Source organism: Zootoca vivipara, chromosome 14, assembly GCF_963506605.1.
Source record: "Zootoca vivipara chromosome 14, rZooViv1.1, whole genome shotgun sequence".
Classification (NCBI taxonomy): domain Eukaryota; kingdom Metazoa; phylum Chordata; class Lepidosauria; order Squamata; family Lacertidae; genus Zootoca; species Zootoca vivipara.
This window is the reverse complement of record NC_083289.1, coordinates 25,892,394-25,914,547: the sequence shown is the minus strand read 5'-3', so window position 1 is coordinate 25,914,547 and position 22,154 is coordinate 25,892,394. Positions and strand designations below refer to the sequence as shown.

At 46.2% G+C, this 22,154-nt stretch overlaps 1 protein-coding gene across 1 annotated transcript in view; it reads right to left on the bottom strand.

The window, feature by feature from the left end:
* The window catches only part of SMAD3 (SMAD family member 3), a 77,492-nt gene that overhangs the window by 21,116 nt on the left and 34,222 nt on the right, over positions 1 to 22,154 (bottom strand). Inside the window, exons 2-4 of the mRNA XM_035132282.2 lie at positions 3,109 to 3,302; positions 2,794 to 2,928; positions 1,488 to 1,562 (exon numbers count right to left, since the gene is read on the bottom strand). Of these exons, the coding sequence (XP_034988173.1) occupies positions 1,488 to 1,562; positions 2,794 to 2,928; positions 3,109 to 3,302 (404 nt within the window). The remainder of the gene's footprint in view (positions 1 to 1,487; positions 1,563 to 2,793; positions 2,929 to 3,108; positions 3,303 to 22,154) is intronic.

Genomic DNA, 22,154 nt, shown 5'->3' with positions numbered 1-22,154 from the left:
ACAGCTCAGGGGAAGGAGGTGCCTGAAGGAGCTGGACTTTGGGTAAAACTGATGGACTGAACTCTGCTTCCCATCTCTCCCCATGACTGAATGGCTGAATTGCACTCCAAGACATCTGGAGCCCACCAGGTTGGCAAAGGCTGCACTAGAGGCTCAAGCCTTCACCATATGGCATGGACCAAGACACCTGCTGCATGTCAGTTCCATGAACGCATGCCACTGAGCCATTCTTTGCGTGCCCTTTACCTTTGTATTTTGCACGGAAAACATCTGTTTTCAAATAAAGTTTTAGGAATCGAAGACGCGGATAACAACTATATGTTTTCCCACGCGGACAGGGCACTCCAAGGGTACATTCAAAGCCAAAGCCAATTCAAATAATTATGCCCCTGAAGGCATGCCCCGTATAGCGTTTCAGACAGACGCCGACCGCACGGCCAATAATTGCACACACCAATGGTGTTGTGCCAAAGAGGGCTGAGCGTGAGGCCTACCAGCAATCCCACGCCGGCCTCCTCCCACCTGTGTGTGCTTATGGCAAAAGACGATAAATGTGTCACTCATTCCCCTTTTAGAAACCCACAAGCATTCTTCAGCCCCAGCTATGGCGAAGGAGATGGCAAACGATACGTGGCAGGGGTGTTGGCGTGGATTGTCCCATTCTCTCTTCCCAACTCGCCAATTGTCCCTTGACCAGCCCTTGTGTTTGCCCCAACTTTCCCCTTCCTCTTCAGCTGTAAATGGAAAGCAGAGCCATGTGGAGCCAAGGTGGTGTAATGGTCAGGGTGTTGGACTGGCACCTGGGAGACCAGGGTTCAAATCCCCACTCGGCCCATGAAGCTCACTTGGTGTCCTTGCACCAGTCACTGCTGCTCAGGCTAACCTAACCGTGCAAGGTTGTTAGGACGACAAAATGGAGATGGGGAGGATGCTGTGCCAGCCTGGAGACGGGGCAATCAGGCCCGGATCAGGCATGATGCTGTCTCCCCAGTGCCCTGATATGGGGCTTCTGCCAGTGGGATTCCGCACCTTTGACAGGCAAAACTGAGAAATGCATGCCAGAGGAGGGATGTCAGCATCTCTCCTCTGGTGGAGCTGTCCAGGCTGGGCAGAGAGAGATCTCTGTCCCTTCCTTCACTACTATCTTGCCCACTTCTAGGCATGATGAATCAGGGGTTTGAATGACAGCCTAAATAAATAGAGAGAGATGGAAGACTCCAAGCCAGGTGGAGAAGGGGCAGTGGGTGGCATTCAGCTAAGTTTCCCCCCAAGTAAACTCATTTAAATTAACGGACCTAACTTGGACTTCTTGAAATTAATGAACATGACCAAGGAAAATATGGCTGCATATATACGGAGTGCAAGAGACTGGGAGAGAGATCATTTCTAAGGAGTTTTCAAACTCTGGTAGATTATTCTACTAAAATGACAAGAGAGATGAGCACAATTCCATCAAATGCTGCATATTAATTTCCAGCGTGATGTACCTGCATCCATGCTATGGTTCATCTGATGGTCACTGGTTTCTCCATCCTCACTCAGATAACCAGGAGGGGGTGTTTCTGCAAGTGGGGGGGGGGAGAGAAACAGATCTGTTGTAAAAATCAAGCAAAATTCAGGAAATATGAGCACATATTTATAAACAATACTGCCCTTGTCCTATGTCTCGAAAAGAGATTTTTAATCCAACACCTCCTTGGAGTAAATGCTGTAAGATCAGTAGCTACAGCTTCCCCTTTTACAGACGGGTCAACTGAGGGAAGCCTCTAAGGTCCAGGACTTGCAAGGACCTTATCCTGAGCCCACTCCAGAGTTAATTTTCAGAAGGCCTCCTTCCCCATGCTCCTTTATTCACTGGGAATGGAAAATGAGCTAAGATGGACAGGCTCTTTCTCTCTCTACTCGGAAGCAAGAGAAAAGGAGCAAGAAGTTAAAAGCCCTGAGGTGACACCCTTCATTGCTATAGTTAACTTCCATTCCAAAAAAATGTAGATTGGAAGAAAGACACCTAGAAGCACAGAAATGTTAATGTGTTTGAGTGTCTAAGCCAGGGGTTCCCAAACTTACCCGGCTTCGGGCTGCTGCCCGCTGCACCAATCACGAGGCGGGCCGGAGGACAGGGGAGCGTGCACCCATACGCGTGCGCACATGCAATTTACAGTCCACTTCCGGGTTGGAAAGGTGCTGGAAATAGCTTGTGTGCATGCACACGGGCCTCTCTGGCCCGGAAGTGCACCGGAAATGATGCTTACGCATATGCACAAGCTATTTCCGGCGCCTTTCCGACCCGGAAGTGGGCAGCTGCACCTTGCCATGCCGGTGAGATCGGGTGGCGGCAGCGGGGGCCACATAAATGAGGCCCGTGGGCCTTAGTTTGGAGAACCCTGGTCTAAGCCCAGAGGTGGGCCGAAAATAGGCCAGACTGACTGGAAGATACGTGCATATCTGGTTCTTAGTTCTGGTATTGATCACAAATTCCTGGACTGAGCATGTGCTCAGAGGCACTCTGGGCTGAATCCAAAGTAACACTGAGTAACACACCCATTGCTCCAGCAGAAATCCTTGAGTTGGATAACACCACCTGTTGCTTAATTCACAGCTCACCATTATTTTTGTACTTGAGTCTGGTAGACCTGGGGAGGGGGTGGTTCTAGTCAAAAGAGACAATGTAGATCTCCCAGGCCTTGAGCCTGATCACCTCTGGTCTCGCCAACAGAGCACCTGAGCTGTAATTCCATCCACCCAACGAAAAGGGTCCGCGCACCACTTCTGTTGGGGCAAGGCATACTGTACCTGGAATGTAGTTGCTTTGAGGTTCTATGCCTGCTGGGAAGTTAGTGTTCTCTGGAATGGAGTGGCTATAATCATCCAGTGGAGGAAACTCAGCTGGGATCTCTGTATGCCTCGGAACCAATACTGGAGGTAGCACTGAAGAGGTAAGACAGCCAAGGAGCAAATGTCAGCAAGAAGTCTAACAAGAAGGTCAGCAATATTGGGTGCAATTCCTGTACAATGCTGGGTGAAATTCCACCACCTGCTCCGGCTTCCTGTGTCCCAGCCTTCTACACAAACACTAAAAAAAACAGCAACAGAGGCTCGTTATAATACCTGGTGTCTCCACTCTTTGATAGTGATACGGATTCACACAGACTTCATCCTTCTTCATGTTAAAGGCGTATTCACACATCTCCATGGCTCGCAGTTCGTGGTGGCTGTGAAGATCTGGCCACCGCCAGAGCCGGCAATAGATAACATGAGGGAGACCCTTTCGGTGGGATACTTGCAGCCGGCCATCTAGCGATCTGAAATGTTGGAAACGAAAAGGCTATATTGTAAGTTGAAAAGGCAGAGGGCTTCGGTTTGGGAGTTCTTCCCTATTGAATAGAAAAATCTTATGGCAATTGGAAGGAAATGAATCCACAGAGACAAGTTGGCTGGTTATTAATGTATCAGCAGCAGGGTGGGAAGAACAGGACAACCAGACGTTTTGATCCTGCTCTCCTGAAAAATCAAGGAATAAGGAATAACCACTGGACCTAGATCCATACCTGCCAAGGCCCGGACTGCAGAATCCGGGACCGGCAGCCGTGTGACACTGGAAGTTGCGTAGACGCAACTTTCAGTGTCGCTTTGCCCATCTATGGGCACAAAAAATGGCCGCCGGCGGCTTCGAAAGTCACGTCTATGCATGTCCGGAAGTACGTAGACGCAACTTCCGGTGTCACTCTGCCCATCTATGGGCACAAAAATGGCCGCCGCCGCCGACACCGGAAGTCGCGTCTACGCACTTCCGGACATGCATAGACGCGACTTTCGAAGCCAGCGCCGGCCATTTTCGGTGCCCATAGATGGGCAAATCAGAAGGGGGAAAAATGGCCTCTGGCAGGAGAATAAAAGGAAGAATAACGGGAGACGAAGTGATACAGGGGACCGCCGGGAAAAGGAAAGAAAAAACGGGGATTTCCCGGAGAAAACGGGGTACTTGGCAGCTATGCCTAGATCCAACCTACAAGACATTTACTTTAGCATGTACTGTACAGCCAAGAAGGGGGAAGCAGGAAGCACATCGCCTCAAGAACGAGAGAAGAGGCTATTAAGCTTCTGTATTCTTGCTTGTCACTATTATTTAGGCACTCCTCTCTCTAACTCTCACATGCTTGCACACATTGAATTTTTAAAGTCTTTCTCCCAACTCTCTGTACAGAACAGATTAACAGGGGGGAGGGTATTTAAAAAACACAAGAGCAAAGGGATGCAAACATTTAGAAAGTAACAGTGACAATAACAACAACAACAAAACTGCAAGGAACATGCAAAAATAGAGATTACTCTGAGCTGGAAATCTCCACTCCATTATTTATTTATTTTCCCTGGAATTGTACAGCTAAAGACTAAATTATAAAGTTCCTTAAATGATTTTATAAAAAAAAAACCCACAACCAGCCATGTCTGAAATGTTGATGTTATAAAACTCTTCCCTGTAGCAAAATTACAGCTCCTGCAACATGGAACACCTTTTGCAGAAAACTTCATAATAATTTTTGTTTTTAAAATGCACCGTGTGATTGGAAGTGAACCGCAGAGGATTCCTGGTTTAAAAGCACAGCAATGTAGAACACTGGCAGAGAATTCCCCCAGGCGAAGAAGCCTCCAAGCATCCCTTCCCTGCCCTCGACAGAGGCTATTCCAAAAGAGGGGGAAACAGAACCATGGCAAATAAGGGTCTTCTAAGCAGGCCAAGCCAAGGAAGCAGGTGAAGGCAAGAAAGGTGGCTTATCTCAGTCATGCCAAAATCCGTTAGTCTCATTTTTCCAAGCTCCTTCCATTTCCAAACTTAAATTCAATTTTCTCCATTTCCACAACAGTTCACAATTTTAAAAAAAAGTTCTCATGAAATCTCACCAGCATTTTAGTGTTAATGTCCCACAATAAACATATTTTTATATGCAGCTTTCACTAATACACACACTTTTCGCAAGCAATTTCCCCCCTAACATAATGCATTTTCAAGCACACTTGAAAGTATATGCATTTTTGTACACATTACTTGGCTGGAGAACAGCACTACAAAATTCAGAGAAGGGCAAAGTTTCAAAGGATGTGTTTTGTGTTTCAGTTTGCCTATTGTTTTGAAAAGCACACCATTGGTTCAGCCATGTAATTGATTGAAAATCAAGACAGTATATACAATGTACTCCAAATCAGCAAAATCAGGCGCATCTTTCAATCTGAACTGAACTAAATCTCTCCCCAATCCTTACTCTCAGCTCTGCTTCACTCCTCCCGCCTCCTGCGCCAGGATTGAAATTACAAAATTACAATCGAAGCCATATTCCAAGTGGCTTTAAGGAGTCAGCCATCAAGGTCCAAGCCAGCACAAACACAGTGGCCAACTGCAAGTGGACGCAAGTTCTGCCAACGCCCTACTGTGCTGCTTCCTTACCTACCATTTAAACAGCCTCCCCGGCACACCAGATCCATTTATTTGGGACAAAACCGGTGCCAGCTGGGAAGCTTTCCCACGCCCATGGCTGACTGGCAACAGCCCTGTTTTCCTACTCAAGCTCCTCCGTGAAAGGTTGCAACGGTGGTCAGCCCTGTCCAGCATCAGCACTGCCATTTCCTGTGGCAGGAACTTTTTAAAGTTTGCTCTCATAGGCTAAAACCGAACCCAAGCAAACGTCCCAAACATCCTCCGCCCTTTGAGCTATGTCTGGGCAAGAAGAGATGGAGGTGGGCAGTGTCGTCTATGGCACACAAGGGAAGGTGGAGCCCAACTCAGTTATTCTGGGTTGACCCCCCAACCGACATGAACTAGATGAGGGAGCATAGCTGGATCTGCATTGAGAGAGAGAGAGAGAGAGAGAGAGAGAGAGAGAGAGAAGCGGGGATACACTTTGTGGGCAGGCCGAGGAGTAAGAAGGACTTGGTCTGCCAGAAAGTGCACCCAACAGTTCCAGGGAGGGATTTCCAAGGCACCCAACAGCACAATCCATTATCTACATCTGTGCAATTGCAGCAGAAGTGTTGTAGTTCTAGAGTAAAAAGGGTAAAGGGACCCCTGACCATTAGGTCCAGTCGTGACCGACTCTGGGGTTGCGCGCTCATCTCGCATTATTGGCCGAGGGAGCCGGCGTATAGTTTCCAGGTCATGTGGCCAGCATGACAAAGCCACTTCCGGCGAACCAGAGCAGCACACGGAAACGCCATTTACCTTCCCGCTGTAGCGGTTCCTATTTATCTACTTGCATTTTGACGTGCTTTTGAACTGCTAGGTTGGCAGGAGCTGGGACCAAGCAACGGGAGCTCACCCCGCCACAGGGATTCGAACCGCTGACCTTCTGATCAGCAAGCCCTAGGCTCAGTGGTTTAACCCACTGAGTAGGCACCCCCAAACTCAGCCCTAGAGTAGGCATCCCCAAACTCAGCCCTCCAGATGTTTTGGGACAACTCCCATCATCCCTAGCTAACAGGACCAGTGGTCAGGAATGATGGGAGTTGTAGTCCCAAAACATCTGGAGGGACGAGTTTGGGGTGCCTGTTCTAGAGCAGTGTTTCCCAAACTTAGGCCTCTAGCTGTTTTTGGACTACAACTCCCATCATCCTTACCTAGCAAGATCAGTAGTCGGGGAAGGTGGGAATTATAATCCAAAACCAGCTGGAGACCCAAGTTTGGGAAACACTGCTCTAGAGCAGGGGTAGGCAACCTAACGCCCGTGGGCCAGATGTGGCCCAATCGCCTTCTCAATCCGGCCCACGGATGGTCCGGGAAGCAGCATATTTTTACATGAGTAGAATGTGTGTTTTTATTTAAAATGCATCTTTGGGTTATTTATGGGGCATAGGAATTTGTTCATTTTTTCCCTCCAAAATATAGTCTGGCCCACCACATGGTCTGAAGGATGGTGGACCGGCCCACGGCTGAAAAAGGTTGCTGACCCCTGCTCTAGAGCATAAGACAAGCCTGCTGGATCAGGCCAATGGCCCATCTAAGTCCAGCATCCTGTTCTCACTGAGGACAACCAGATGTCTGTAGGAAACCAGCAAGCAGGATTCAAGCACAAGAGCCCTCTTCCCCTCCTGTGGTTTCCAGCAACTGGTGTTCAGAAGCATTGCTGCCTCTAACTGTGGCAGCAGAGTATAGCCATCCTGACTAGTAGCCATCGATAGCCCTCTCCTCCATGAATTTGTCTAATCCTCCTTGAAAGCTGTTTAAGTGGAAGATGGTAGAGCATCTGCTTTGCTTGCAGAAGGCCCCAGGGTCCCATCCCTGGCAACATCTCCAGATAGGGCTGTGAAAGTCTCTTTTTGCAAAAACCCTGGAGGGCTACTGCCAGTCAGGGCAGACAATATTGAGCTAGCCGACTCAGCACAAGGCAAACCAACATGTGGCCACATCAAATTTTTTTAAAGGGTCCCATCGCCCCTCTCTTCCTCCTTTTATCTTCCAGGTTGTTGCAGTGAGTGTGGTTGGTGATTCAATTTCATCATGGCAAAGACCAATCTATGCAAATTAAGAGAGAATGACCTCTCATCTCAAAAGCACTTTGGTGAGTAAGCTAATAATCCTCATTCCAGATCCACTGGAGTTGTGAGTCTCATACTGCTAAATTAAACAGTCCTTTGAAAAAGAAGCAGCGATTCCAGGCATACCAATTCATTCACGTCTCAACATCCTACATGATCCAGCAGGGAGTTTCATCCGAACAGGAAAAGAGCGGAATGTCAAGGAGATTCTCTGGCGGGCTGAAGAAGGAATTGCTTAATGCAGCCTTTGCCAACCTGGTGTACATCTGCTCCAGCCAGTATGGCTGTGCTCCTATCAGCTCCCATCAGCAGATGACTGTGCTGGCTAGGGCTGATGGGAGTTGCAGTCCAACACATCTGGAAGGAGGGCACCAGTTTGGCAAAAGCTGGCTTAAAATAAAGACAGTCAACTCTGGTCCAAGAAGGTCACCAGGAGACAGAGCACAACACTTGAATTTGCACATTGTCGAAGTACTGTTGCCTATTTGGGGAAGGGCCTTGGCTCAGTGGTAGAACACCTGTTTGGCATGCAGAAGGTCCCAGGGTTCAATCCTGGCACCTCCAAGGTAGGGCTGGGAGAGACCGCAGCCTGAAAGACTGAAGAGTGACTGCCAGTCAGTGTAGATAATTAGGAACAGAGGGAGCTGCCTTGTACAGAGTCAGCCTGTTAGTCTAGCTAGCCTAGTATTGTCTACACCAGGCATAGGCAAACTCTGGCCCTCCAGATGTTTGGGACTACAATTCCCATCATCCCTAGCTAACAGGACCAGTGGTCAGGGATGATGGGAATTGTAGTCCCAAACATCTGGAGGGCCGGAGTTTGCCTATGCCTGGTCTACACTGGCTTGCAGCAGCTCTACAAGGCAGGGGGCATTATCAGCCCTACTTGGAGATGCTGAGGATTGAACCTAGGACCTTCTGCATGCAAGGCAAATGTTCTACCTCTGAGCTATGACCCTACTCCATAGCTAGGTCAATGCAGACCTAGACTGACCAATAGTCTGACTTGGAATAAAGTCAGTGGATACCATCATAGGGAAGCAAGTGCGGGCAAAGTTCTCCTTGGTCTGAGTTATTTTTCTTACCAAGTTCTTATAAGTCTGTTAACAGACCCATCCCTGCAGATTCAGAGACACAGAGGTGGTTTAAAAAGCCATGAGGTTTTCATATTTTTAAGTTCTTCTGCATCTGATGAATAATCCAGACCTGTACTTTCTTCCTGAGGCGGTTTTATGACTGGATTGGCCCATTTTTGCCAAATACTAAATAATATATTCCACCACCACCCCCCGCTGCCAATTACAGAAGCACTCCCAGGACTGGAGAAAATCTGCCATCTAGTCATGAAACCCAGTTTGCCAGCCCCCTCACACCAGACTCTGCTTTAGAGGGGCAGATGAGAGGGAGGGATGGAGGGGGGGGGAGGAAGGAAGCCTTTACACATAGAAGAGACCAAAAGGGATCCTCTTAAGTTGCTCTCTATCCAACTGGCCTTGTGGTTTGGGGACTGAGGGTGGGGAGAAAGCGAGAGAATAGAGGTGACCCTCCAAGCCCTCTTAGTCCCAGGGCCCGCCAGCTGCAGTCTACATCATTCTAGCTGGTCACCTGTCATGAGCAAAACCTCCTCAGGGCAACCAGGCAAGGAAGCCAAGATTTTTTTTCAGGCCACTGATACACTTCCGGTTCTGGGTGAGAAGGCAAGTGAGTGACTTTCGGAGGACCATCCTACGGGCTTGTATTTTGTACAATGCTATGTCACCTGCTTTGCATGCTAATGAGCACAGGAAACTACCTGATACCAGTACCAAGTTAGACCACTGGGCTCATTTAGTTCATTATTGTCTCTAAAGTAGTTTGCACCCGCTCTCCAGAGTTTCAGGCAGGGGTATTTCGCAGCCCCCACCTGGAAATGCCATTGAGGATTGAACCTGGGCACTTCTCCATACAAAGCAGGTGCTACTGCCACAGAGGTATGGCCCTTCCCCATGGCTAGGCAGGCCCCATCCACTGTACTTTTAAGTGGGCCTTAAGACAGTGATGGTGAACCTATGACACGCATGTCAGACGTGACACGCAGAGCCCTCACTGCTGGCACGCGCCCCATTGGCCCATTCACACTGTTGTCCCCCCCCCATTTGTTCCCCCTCTCCTCCTCACGCTAGTCTCCGCTGTTAAAACCTGGATCCTTTTGTTGTTGTTGTTGTTGCTGGTAGCCAGAGATTGGTTTTTTAACCCTTTCTGTGCTGTTTTTCTGGCGCTTTGGCAGACGAGGATTGGGTGTAACAGCATTTGTTTTTTAACCCGTTCTGTGCTGGTTTTTTGGCGCTTTGGCAGACTATGTCAGTGCTGCGTGTTAGTTCCAGTGAAGGTAGTATTCGTCATTTATTTGTGTTCTCCCCCCCCCAAAAAAACTGCAGCAGCTTTGGGGCATCCCCCCAAAAAAGCAAAGCAACTTTTGCACCCCCCTAAAAAACCTCCAAAACTTTGGTCAGCAGCTCCCCCCAAAAGCTCAACAACTCTGGGCATTTTGTGATAAATAAGGGGTTTTTGGTTTAGTTTGGTTAAATAATTAGTTTTTGGTTTATTAAATACAGTTACAGGTATATATTTTTGTTATTTAAACTATAAATATCACAAAATTATGGTTTTTTCTTGAAGTGACACACCACCCGAGTTGGCGAATTTTGACACACCAAGCTCAAAAGGTTGCCCATCACTGCCTTAAGACCTAGGCCTTCCCAGAGGCCTTTGCTGCTCGAAATAAGGCTATAAAGCCAGGGCTCCACTGCCAGGGTCTGGAAGAGTTCTATTCTCACCAGTGCTTTAATTTACTTCTGCTCTGGTGGTCAGCCTCCTAGTGTTATGAAACCAACATTCCAAATGGTTTTGCATTGTATTTGAACTCCGGTGGCGACTGCATTTTGTGTGGTGAGCTTTTTTGTGGAGCACGGTTCTCAAAAAAAGCTGCAAATCCTTCAAACAATAAATAAGGCATGGGGGGAAGCGCATGTCACAGAACGTTCCCTGTCTCTCCCCACGACAAAACTAGGACTTCTTGTGACCTGGAACCAACTCGCCTTCCGGGTGTCCGGCCCTCCAGTTCTCGCTGACCTCGTTCAAAGCTGCTAATGAGCGAGCACAGGGTGAATCATTTCCTGTTCGTCCACCGCACGCTCGTCCCAGGAGAGGCTCTCAAAGACTCCCCTTCCCCACGTTGAAGTGTGGGGCAGGGGTCCGATGCACCTGACAACGAGAAGAATTTCCCTTCTTGCCCTTACCAAAACACCCTCAGAGTTTCCACAAGAAGAAGGGGCATAAAATGTTTGTGCCTCTTGAGGGGGACGTGACTGACACAGCTTTCTCGGGGGAAAGGAAAGGTGAAAAGGGCAGCGGAGAGACAGCAGAGTCGAGTTTATTGCTCTCCAACTTCCTTAATTATGAGTCACCATCGGCAGAGAAAGAAAACCCAGTTCCATAAACAGATAGAGATCACATATAAAAAAAAGTGCGGAGAGAGGATGGAGGACCTGATAAGGCGCTTTTGAAAGTAACTGTGTTACGCAACGCAGGGTTACCAAAGATTACTTGCCGACATCTGCAGCCTCTCATTTTCCCAGAGATGCAGAAAAGACAAAATCTCATTTGCAACCCTGCTCATCTGAAAACCAACACAAAAGCTATCAGGCCATGGGTGCTCCCTCTCGAACAGAAGTCACAGAAGCGGGCAAGAGGATTTTGACATCTCGAGGTGGAAAAGACAATAGGCATCCGGCCCCTTCCACACAAGCCTGGACCTGATGACATGGAACAGGAATGCTGCTCCTGGGTTTAATTTATTCATATTTTCACAGAAGTGGGAAATCCAACAAGATCTGCTCCTTTTTAGTGTTCCAGGCAGCCATACCTTCTTCCAGGACACACTATTCCAGCCCCCTCCCAGTTTTATCTGGGGCTGATAGGTACTGTAGTCCCAAACATCTGGAAGACATCAGGTTGCCTAATACTACTCTGCGTCATATTCAATCATAATGTTACTAGGGGTGGGGTGAGCAGATGATGATTACTAGTATATAAAAAAATATGATTTTGCTGTTTATTGGTTATATGTTTTTGTTGCTGAAAATTCTGCTGCTCTTTATGGGTTACTGTACGGTTTTCCTTATAACATGCTGTTCTTTTTCGATTTTACGTTATACTTTATATCCTTAAAAGTTTTGCAAGTTGCTTGCAATTCCTAATGTGGCAAGCAATTATTGGTATAAAATACCATCCAGAGACAAGCAGTTACTTTCAACTCTAGGTAAGATGGACAACTAAAAAACTAACCCTGGAGCAAAGTTTTCACAACTGCATATTGACACATCCAAATGACATCACACGAAAGAGAGAGAGAGAGAGAGAGAGAGAGAGAGAGGACTGAGCTCATCATGCTTGGTTTTCTTGCAAATATCACCATTAATAAAAACAGGGGAAAACAAGATAAATTGGGGGGGGGGAGAAAGAGGGAACATTATCTTGGCAGAGAAGCTGGTGTCACAAGCAAACTGGTGGGACAGCTGCTCAACAGAAGACACAGAAACCAGAGAAAAACACTTGCCGGTTAGCTGGGGCTCATGGGAGTCATGGTCCAAAACATCTGGAGTGTGGGGATGTAAACCAGGTGCAGTCAAGTCACAACATTTCCTAGAGTGACCACTTGGAGGAACACCTGACCAGGTCAGTTTCCTGTTACTGATCTGGGATGGACTTCCTCTACATGCAAATGAGATGGGTAAGCTGCCAGGTAAATTCACTGGCCAGCAGCCTCCCCCCCCTTTGGATTCTGACTTCAGAGAAGCAACATCTTAGTGAGAGAAAATGGAGTCTCACCCCATATGAGTGGACTTCACATGTATATATTACTTTTTCTAAGCAAGCCTGCCTTTCTGAGATTATGCTGTTAACTCAGGATGTCTTGTAAGTAAACTCTTTTTAAAGAGCATTGTGTCATGTATTTTCTTTTAAGAGGGATAAAGGGGAAATACCAGGAAATACGGTATATATATATATTATTCTAGAGGCTTCAGCAAGCCTGAGCAACCGTTTCTGCTGTGCATTAAAAAGGGGGATGTAACTCTGCTAAGTTTGGAGCTTGTTAACACAAGCTAGGATAGGATATATTAAACAATATCTCCTCATCCACATTCCTGAACATTCCCACATGGAGGGCACCAGGTTGGGGAAGGTTTACTCAAGTCTCCCATGAAAAGTCCCGATATTGCAGCAAACATCCACCCACTGCATTACTACAAATACTTGAGGACTCATTGAACAGAAGGAAGGGGAGAGGAAGGGATGCAGATCGGCTGGTAAGTGCTACCATTTTTGCAAGTACCGTAGCTCCCTTCTCATTCTTTGGCTCCTCCACCGTTGACTTTTCACTGGTAACCAGTAAATCAAAGAATCACACCCAAAAGTATTCATCCATCCAACCAACCAACCAGCCAACCATCTGTCCATCCACCCCATTAGCTTTTGTGGAAGGTCACCACCCCAACTGAACAGAGAGAATGCACCCTAAATTTAGCTTAAGTTGCATGACTCATGACCTCAATACATCCAGGGCTGCCTTTCTTATATGAACCTACTCCGATCCCAAGATCAGCATCAGAGACCCTTTTCTGTGTGACTTATCCTAGAGCGGGAGGCAACAAGACACGTTTAAGGAATTGCTCTCCCCCAGGGAAGCTTGTCCGGTTCAGACTCTCACCTTTCCAGCGCCAGGCAAAATGGATTTATTTTCCCAGGCATATGGACAACAATAACAGCCTGACTTTTAGTGGCTGTGCTTTTGTGTTCATTTCATCTTGATGGAGGAAAGACATATATATTTTCCACTGTGCACGAGCAACCTTGTGTACACTACATTGCTTTAAATGGGTAAGTTTGCCATATACTGTGTTGTTTGAATTTCAACCTTTGCAAGTCACTTCGAGAGAGGACAAATACTGGTTTTCCACTTGCAGGAATTTATAATTGGGAAGGAGGAATTACATAAGGCAGCATTTAAAAAATGCCACCACCACCCCACTTTCAATTCCCAGGAGGTACTATTCATTCTGTCGCCTCTGCTCTCCACCACTTTATTTCCGCCTCCTTTCCCTGTATGCGTAGGCCAGAAAAGCATGCTTGCTTTTAAAATCTTAAGAAATAAAAATAAAAGAGTGGCCACGTGGACCTACATCACCAGATTACTGTAGGTGTGATGGCTTTAACGAACTGAGCTATCCAAGCTCAATGGATGAACCGACTCCATTGAGAAGCCCTGCATTTATGAGACAACCTCAAGCAATAAAGCAAAGGGTGCTGTGGCTTATGGCAATCGATGTGCAATGGCTCATTCACACATGCAGCTTGTCGCCTGACATCAAGCGACACAAACCTGTGAGAAGCAAGCCATGGATTCCGACCACTTCAGAAGATGAAGACAGGGCTTCTATTCATGGCTGCCGGCCTGAGAGCAGGATGTGCTTTTCTGCAGGGCTCCCAAGTGTGTGGCAAGATGAAAGTGTTCCTGCACAAATGTTCCCTAGGGGGTGGAGATGGAAGGATGACAGCCACAAAGCTCTTCTTCCAAACCCCACATTTGCCTGTGACTAAGGACTTTGCTTTGCACACCCACTCGGCCCTCTGAAAGACACCCACATGCCCCTCGTCAAAATCAGCTAGCTCACTCAAAAATGCACATATGGGACACCAAATCACGCCCCCTCACCACAGCAGTAAGCCTGTTTACTAAGAAAGCCTGCACCCCCGAACGTCTGCTTCATGAGAGGGGGACACCTTCCAACTAGTCTCCCCCCCTCTTTTTTTCCAATCACAAACCCAAAACAACACATTATGTTCCAGAAAGGGCCCGAAGCTCTTGCTGTTATTTTCTTTATTCCAGTTCCCAATTCCACCCATTTACAAACCCTTCTGTTCTTGATTCTGCACTTTAGATTGTCTCAAGCTCAGGAAACATTTTACGCCATATTCAAGCTGCATTCAGTTAACCAGCCACTGAGCCTGTGCAGAGATCAGGCAACAAAAGTCCCTCGCAACGTGCAAAGAAATGGACGTGTTTTCAAATTAGAATCAGTGCTGCCTATAATAAAACAGCCCGGCCAAACTAAGCCCCTGTAAATCTTCCAGCTCTCAAGAAAGTAAGCCTTGAGAGTACAAAGTGGCATCATTATAAGGGCAACCTTGCAAACAAGCTCATAAAAAGAGGGCTGGGCCCGCTAGCCTACATGACAGTGCTGTGTAGTGGTTAAAGGTGCTGTACTAGGGCCTGGGAAACCAGGTTTCAGATTCCAGCTCAGCTATGAAGCTCACTAGGTGACCTCAGGCCAGTCACTGTCGCTTAGCCTAGCCTGCCTCACAAGGTTCTTGAGAGGATGAAATGAGGAAAGGGAGAACAATATTATGGCCATCTATTGAGCCCCTTGGAGGAAAGGCAGGGTATAAATGTGAGACATCCAAGCAACCAAGTTAAATTTATACTGGCTGTCAGGGACTGGCTGGATGAAGAGGAGTGGTGGGAGGCACCAGCTGGGGAATCCCCAACGGAAACATCAGAGGAGGAAGGCTCAGAGCTGGGGGACATGGGTGAGAGGTCAAAGGGAGAAGATTAGGAGGAGGCAACAGGGTTTGTTGAGCAGGAGGAGCATAGGACAGGGAGCAGTTCAGACTCCGAGGCTGAAGCAGAGGAGGGAGATCAAGAGGTTGCTGAAGAATCCAGGGAGTTTCCCACTCCTGCTGGCAAGACCTGCCGGGAAGGGTTGCTAAGTTGTATGCCATTTCCCTGAATAAATTGTTAACTTCACTGACAGCAGAGCCCTGAGTCTTTCGTGCTGACCTGCATCTGACTCCAGTTTCATGAAATCCTTGGGGGGTGGGGTCTGGAAATGCAACATGAATAAAGACGAGATAAGATTTTGACAATATCATCAGCTATGGATGGCTCCGCACAAGATAAAACATGCCCGAAAGCAGCAGATGCAGACAGATCCTACTCTTTGAACAAGGTAACTTGAAATGGGTCGCTTTCCATCTCCGCCAGCACACAGCTTTCCACACTCACTGGTATTACAGTCCGTCTTAAGACACAGATTGTTCTGTTCCAGCCCAAGCAAACTGTTGGGACCGGATTTCATTTTTGAGACTTCCATTTCAAAACTAAACTCAGTTACTGGATGCAAGCTAAAAAGAGGCAGCTACCTGCAGAAAGGTACAGTTTCATTGCAAATTGCCCAATTCAGCATATATCTCCCTCTGCATCTAAAGCAGCCCTCACCAATCTGAGGCCTCCGGAGTTTTTGGACTACAGCTCTCTCCTGCGCCAGCTACCTGATCGGGGCTGATAGGGGGTTGCAGTCCAAAGTATATTGACTAAATAATAAATTGTGAATTAAGCCAACAGTATCTCTCAATATTGGCTGGACAGACTTTTCTTGAACACAGTACAGTTATCTTTTTATTAACATCAGGGTTGGTCACTGTAAAATGTTGCATTGCCATTGCGGCGGCAGCTCAGACAACAGAAAAAAATTACTGAATGACACAGAAAGAAAAAGACAAGACTAGTTACAAAACTAACACAAAGTGTTTTCCCATCCTGTCAGTACCTGTAAAAACAATAATTGAAGACAAATGCTGTAGGGAGGGGGAAATATGTTAACAACTTTTTCAGGTTAGGTGTTGTTAATCAGCAGTGTTCTGCTTTTTAAAGTTTTAGTACTATTTTATCTTTAGATTAGATGTGCATTTGGTCTAGCAAAACACCCCCAAAATACTTTACTTTTTAAAAAAGGCATGGTTGCAAGTTATGCAAGACATCTCAGTTCATTCTTCACATTTGCCAAATATCCACTTCCAGAATAACACAAAACCTCCCCAGGAAACTTTTTTCAAGGCCAACAGCATCTCTCTAAGATCTTTCATATCTCTGCTGCCTTTTTACCGGAGATGTCAAGGACTGCAGTTGAACCCAGAAACTTACATGGGCAAAGCCCACCACCCAGCTCATTTCCATGGACCTTCACACAGCATTACTTTTCCATAGGCTGCAAAGCACCATAAAAATAATGAAGATTTTAAAAAGAAATCTTTTCTTTAATGGCACTAATTTAAAACCCTTTAAAATAGTTAATGAGAGCCCAGTTCAAACATTATTTTGTTTGAGAACAGCAAAATAGTACCTCGAGTTACAAACACCTCAGGTTACAAACGCTTCAGGTTACAAACTCCGCTAACCTGGAAGAGTTACCTTGAGTTGAGAACTTTGCCCCAGGATGAGAACAGAAATCATGTGCTGGCGGGGCACATTGGCAGCAAGAGGCCCCATTAATGAAAGCATGCCTCTAGTTTCAGGTTAATAACGGACTCCAGAACAAATTAAGTTCGTAACTAGAGGTACCACTGTATTGTATCATCTTAACTATAGCAGAATGGGCTTCTAAGTCTTCTATTTTCCCAGCAACTGCCAGGGACAATTTTATTGGTCAACGGAGGCCCAACAGAAGACGCATTCGATGTTTAAAAAAGATTTCCAGAGCTCCAGATCTGAGGTGATTTTTGCAAAAGGCCGAAGAACAAAGTCCCCGTTGTGATGAGGTCTTAGAATCAGCAACGGCTGCTCAACCACCAATCTTATTTGCACCAAAAATAAAATGTTTTGAGAAATGTTAGACTTCAAGCCAGTTTGTCCCTTCTATTAATGGCACATTACTCTCCACAGAGGCAGGACGTTTTTGCTGCTTAGGGAATTTTGCCGTAGACAAAGCCCAAGCCATTAAATGGAAAGCACAAAGGCCAAGATTTTCATTTTCCACTTTCCCTGCTGTGAATAAATCAATATGATGTAAGTGAGATTAATACAGATTTGAGATTAGCTTCCTTCTTATGAATATCATTGCTGGTAGAATTGTGCAGTGAAAATGGTGGGCAGTTAAGCTCAGAGCAAACTTAGAAAAGGGGTCAGCATCTAGTCAACCAAGAGATGCAGTTTCCCTCCACCCACTGACTGCCCCAATCAGCTGACTGCGTGGATCTAGCTTCCTCTAGCAACTCTTGAGGCTGAATGAACAGCTACGCAATCTCCACCTCGAGGGCTACAATATCGGGTAATGCTCTGTAGCTGCTGCCTCTGCGGCTCAGGAAACTTCGCTGCGGTTTTCCAAGTGTTGTGCTTACACAGGAGGCTTGGAGGGAAGTGAGATCACCAGCCCCTTCTACTCGCTCAGCTAAGTAGAAACAGCTGCACTCAAGACACACAGTTTTGTGTTATTTTTATTCTGCACAAGCCAGCCCCCGTGAAGCTCCAGCCTTCTCTAACCGGGTGCCCCCTCCCCCTCCCACAATGGGTGAGGGGATTTTTGGTTTTGGATTACAACTCCCATCAATCCAAAACATCTGGGGGGCACCCGGTTGGAGAAGGGCGTTCTAGTACAGTTACAAATTGTATTAAAAGTCATATAAATAGAATCCAATGCAAACCTCCAAACGGTGACAGGGAGCACTAACAGAACATAAGCCAGTTTTAAATCAGGTACAACTGTTTGCTTTTTAATTTATAGCTACGACACGATAGATGCCAGCTGTCTTGGTTTTCACCACCCAGCTCAGCAAAAATAGATATAGACTGACAGACAGAGGGAGAGAAGCAGGAAGTACATCCGTGACTGTGGAGGATCCGGACCAACTCTGACCCTTGTTCAACCAACAGAGAATAGATATAGGAATGGGATTCAGAGCACTTGCTTTGCAAGCAGAAGGTCCCAGGTTCCATCTCCAGGATTCTCCAGGCAGGGCTAGGAAAAACCCTGGGGATCAACTCCCAGTTAGCATCAGCAATAGGAAGAGGCATTTTCCTGTAACCAGAAGTGAACTGAGCCCAGTCCTTTCACACAAAAGTCCTCTCCTGGTTTGCTTTTGACAGTTCCACAGCCTCACTTAGGTGGGAAAAGACACTGTGTTCTCCATGGGTACGCAAATCCGGGCTTCTAAATCCGGCCCACGGATGGTCCGGGAATCAGCGTGTTTTTACATGAGTAGAATATGTCCTTTTATTTAAAATGCATCCCTAGGTTATTTGTGGGGCATAGTAATTCGTTCATTTCCCCCAGCCCCACTCCAAAATATAGTCTGGGCCCCCCCAAGGGACTGTGGACCGGCCCCCTGCTGAAAAAGTTTGCTGATCCCTGTTTGCTATCGTTAAACAATTGGAAGTCAGGAACCCTTGCAAATTTACTGGATACAGGTAGGTAGCCGTGTTGGTCTGAGTCGAAGCAAAATAAAAAAAATCCTTCAGTAGCACCTTAAAGACCAACTAAGTTTATATTTTGGTATGAGCTTTCGTGTGCATGCACACTTCTTCATCTGAAGAAGTGTGCATGCACACGAAAGCTCATACCAAAATATAAACTTAGTTGGTCTTTAAATTTACTGGAGATTGTGCAGAGATCTACAGTGGTACCTCGGTTTAAGTACACAATTGGTTCCGGAAGTCTGTACTTAACCTGAAGCGTACTTAACCTGAAGTGAACTTTCCCATTGAAAGTAATAGAAAGTGGATTAATCCGTTCCAGACAGGTCCGCGGAGTACTCAACCTGAAGCGTACTTAACCCGAAGTATGAGTGTAATTGGTTCTGGAAGTCCGTACTTAACCTGAAGCATACTTAACCTGAAGCGAACTTTCCCATTGAAAGTAATGGGAAGTGGATTAATCCGTTCCAGATGGGTCCGCGGAGTACTTAAACTGAAAGTACTCAAACCGAAGCGTACTTAAACCGAGGTATGACTGTATTGGTAGACCAAAATCTACCTTCTGCCCACCCCTGTCCTGCATGACAAGAAATACCATTTGAATGAAGACTGGAGCAGCAGTGACGCCCCACGTTGGGTGAAATATTCTGGCATTGCAGGGGGTTGGACTAGATGACCCTCAGGGTCCCTTCCAGCTCTACAGTTCTACATGCACACAAAGCACACTCAAAAGAAATGAACTTTTCATAGCATGAGGAATGAAGTCTTTCTCTGGGGTTTGAAAGGGAAGGGGACACGTGCAATGCAGGAAAAGCCAGCAACTAAACCTGCTTCAGTGGCATTTATTACCAAGACTGACACACAGGAGATTTCAAAAAATGCAACGGCCACAAGGCTCTTCCCCCTTTCCTACCCCCCAGCAGCTGTCAAAGTCAGAACTGGTTGCATCTTGTGGTTCACAGTTTACACACATTAGGACTTTCAAAGTGATGGGGAAAGGGGGAAGGGGAGGGAGGGGGGGGAGAGGGAGAGATTCCAAGGCCATAGGAGAGAAAGTGTTATTCTAAGGCCAGATTCTTTCACTCTTTCAGGACGGCACCCAATAAAGCACCAAAGCAATTTCACTTTGTCCGCAGCTGAGCAGTAGCTGTCTCTCCCCCCCACACCCAGAAGTTAAGTTTCCAAAAAGAGCTTCAAAAGCCAATAGCTGATGTTAGAAGTCACTGAGTTTTACAGCTGGTTCTGCTCCCTTTTGGAGAGACGTGTTCACACAGGCATCCCCCCCCCCAATTTAGCGCAATCCTGACCATATCTACTCAAAATAAGTCTTGCATAATTCAGTGGGGCTTAGCTTTTTTCTGATAACTGATTTATAGGCAAAGTAGACTGGAGGTATCTTTACCTAGTGGACAAACTCAAATCTCCAAAACCAGGTCCTTGGTGAAATTTAACAGGATGCAATTATTTTTTTATGCATCCTTGCATTTATATTTCACCTTTCCTCCAGTGAGCTCGCGGCAGCGTTTGTGGTTTCCCCCCCCCTCCCCATTTTACCCGCACATCACAACCATCCTGTTCAGGGAGTGCCAACTTGAATAAAATATTGAGGGGTACGAGTAAGCCCTGCTCTGCATAATTGATCACATGTGCGGTGCACAAACACCATTTGAATGACAATGGCCGTTAACTTTGCAAGGGCCTGCCCACCTCAAATATTGGGGAGGGGGGCTGAAGACTCCTCAGCCCCTAGGAATTGGTTCTGTTAGGTAGGTTACACTGAAAGGCTCAAGGTTATCCTGTGAGCTTAAAGGCACCATGTAGATTTGAACTCTGATCTCCAACATTCTAACCACTACAGGATAGCAGCACCCAGATATGACAGATATGAAACAGGAGACATAGCACCTGGAACCTCCTCTACGGATTCCACTGAGTGCAAGTTGTACAAGAGCCATTCCATGCACAACTCCTGCACACTTTCCACTTACCTCCTGAGAAATAAGCCCCATTGAAATAAATGGGTCTAGGGTGCAAAAAGAAGAAAGGAAGAAACTGGTGAAGGCAACGCAATAGTGGCGTTGTGACTTAGACTCTCCCTCGGAGTGTGCTACTTTTCCAGCCACTGCAAGCATGAAGCAAAACACTAACCTCCCTTTCCAAAACAAAACAAACCTTGTCAGTTCAAACCTCTTCAGACTCGTGGCTAGCAGTCCCTTCCCTCACAGATGGTGTTCTTGGTTACACGGAAACCCTACAATACTGTGTCTCATCCTCCTCAAACCACCACCTATTGCCCACACTTCGTTTTCAGTGAATCAAACCCACCTAGCAATGATATGGACTCAGTTACAGCAATCTGGGCTTCTTGTGACCCTGCTCATAGGCAAGCAAGCATATTTCAGATGGGCAAAAGCCATATGCCCCCTGTTTTTCTTTTAAGTCTCAACATTTATTCTTCTTCTGTTGATTTTATCTATATTTTGATAATTTTCTCTTTTTAATGTTTGTTTTTATCACCATTCCAAATGAATATTTTGTATTATTTTATGTAAACTACTTAAGAAACTTACTTGAGGCACATCAGAGGCTGCCCAAGTCAGACTATTGATCTATCTAGCTCAGTATTGTCTACACTGACTGGCAGCAGCTTTCCAGGGATTCTGGCAAGGGTCTTTACCAACCCCACTTGGAGATGCTGGGGATTAAACCTGGGACTTTCTGCATGCAAGACAGGTGCTTTACCACTGAGCTACAAACCTTTTTGATTAAGCAGCGTATAAATCTTGCTGATCTTGCTAAATAACTAAATAAAAATAAATAGAAAACTTCTTGAAAAATTCATTCCACCGAAACACTCTATTGAATATTTATGTATTATGTATAAACTAACCAACAATTTATAAGTCATGCATCATGGAGGGGTTTCCAGATACCCCACTCCCTGCCTTTGGAAGCCTTATAATAAGGACGAAGATGAAACTGTCAAGCTCCCTTGTTATTTCTGCTAATGCCAGGGGGTGTAATGTTGCTAATGCAATCTTGTTATATATTTAGTACTGAAATGTGAGGGTTTTGCATGTTGCTATATTTGTTATTACTGTATGTTGTTGCTTTAGTATATTACAAAATTGCTCTTGCCATAGTTGATTTTGAGATGCATTACTTTTTTCTTCATCGTAAGACGCTTTGGGCATCTGCAGAAAGGTGGCATACAAATGACATTATGATAATGAAAACAGTCCGATAAATAGATGGATCCCATACCTTTTTTCATTTAAGGTCTACATTTGTTTTAACATATGATCTACTCCAATCCCAGCTGTTCACTGACCAACTCTGG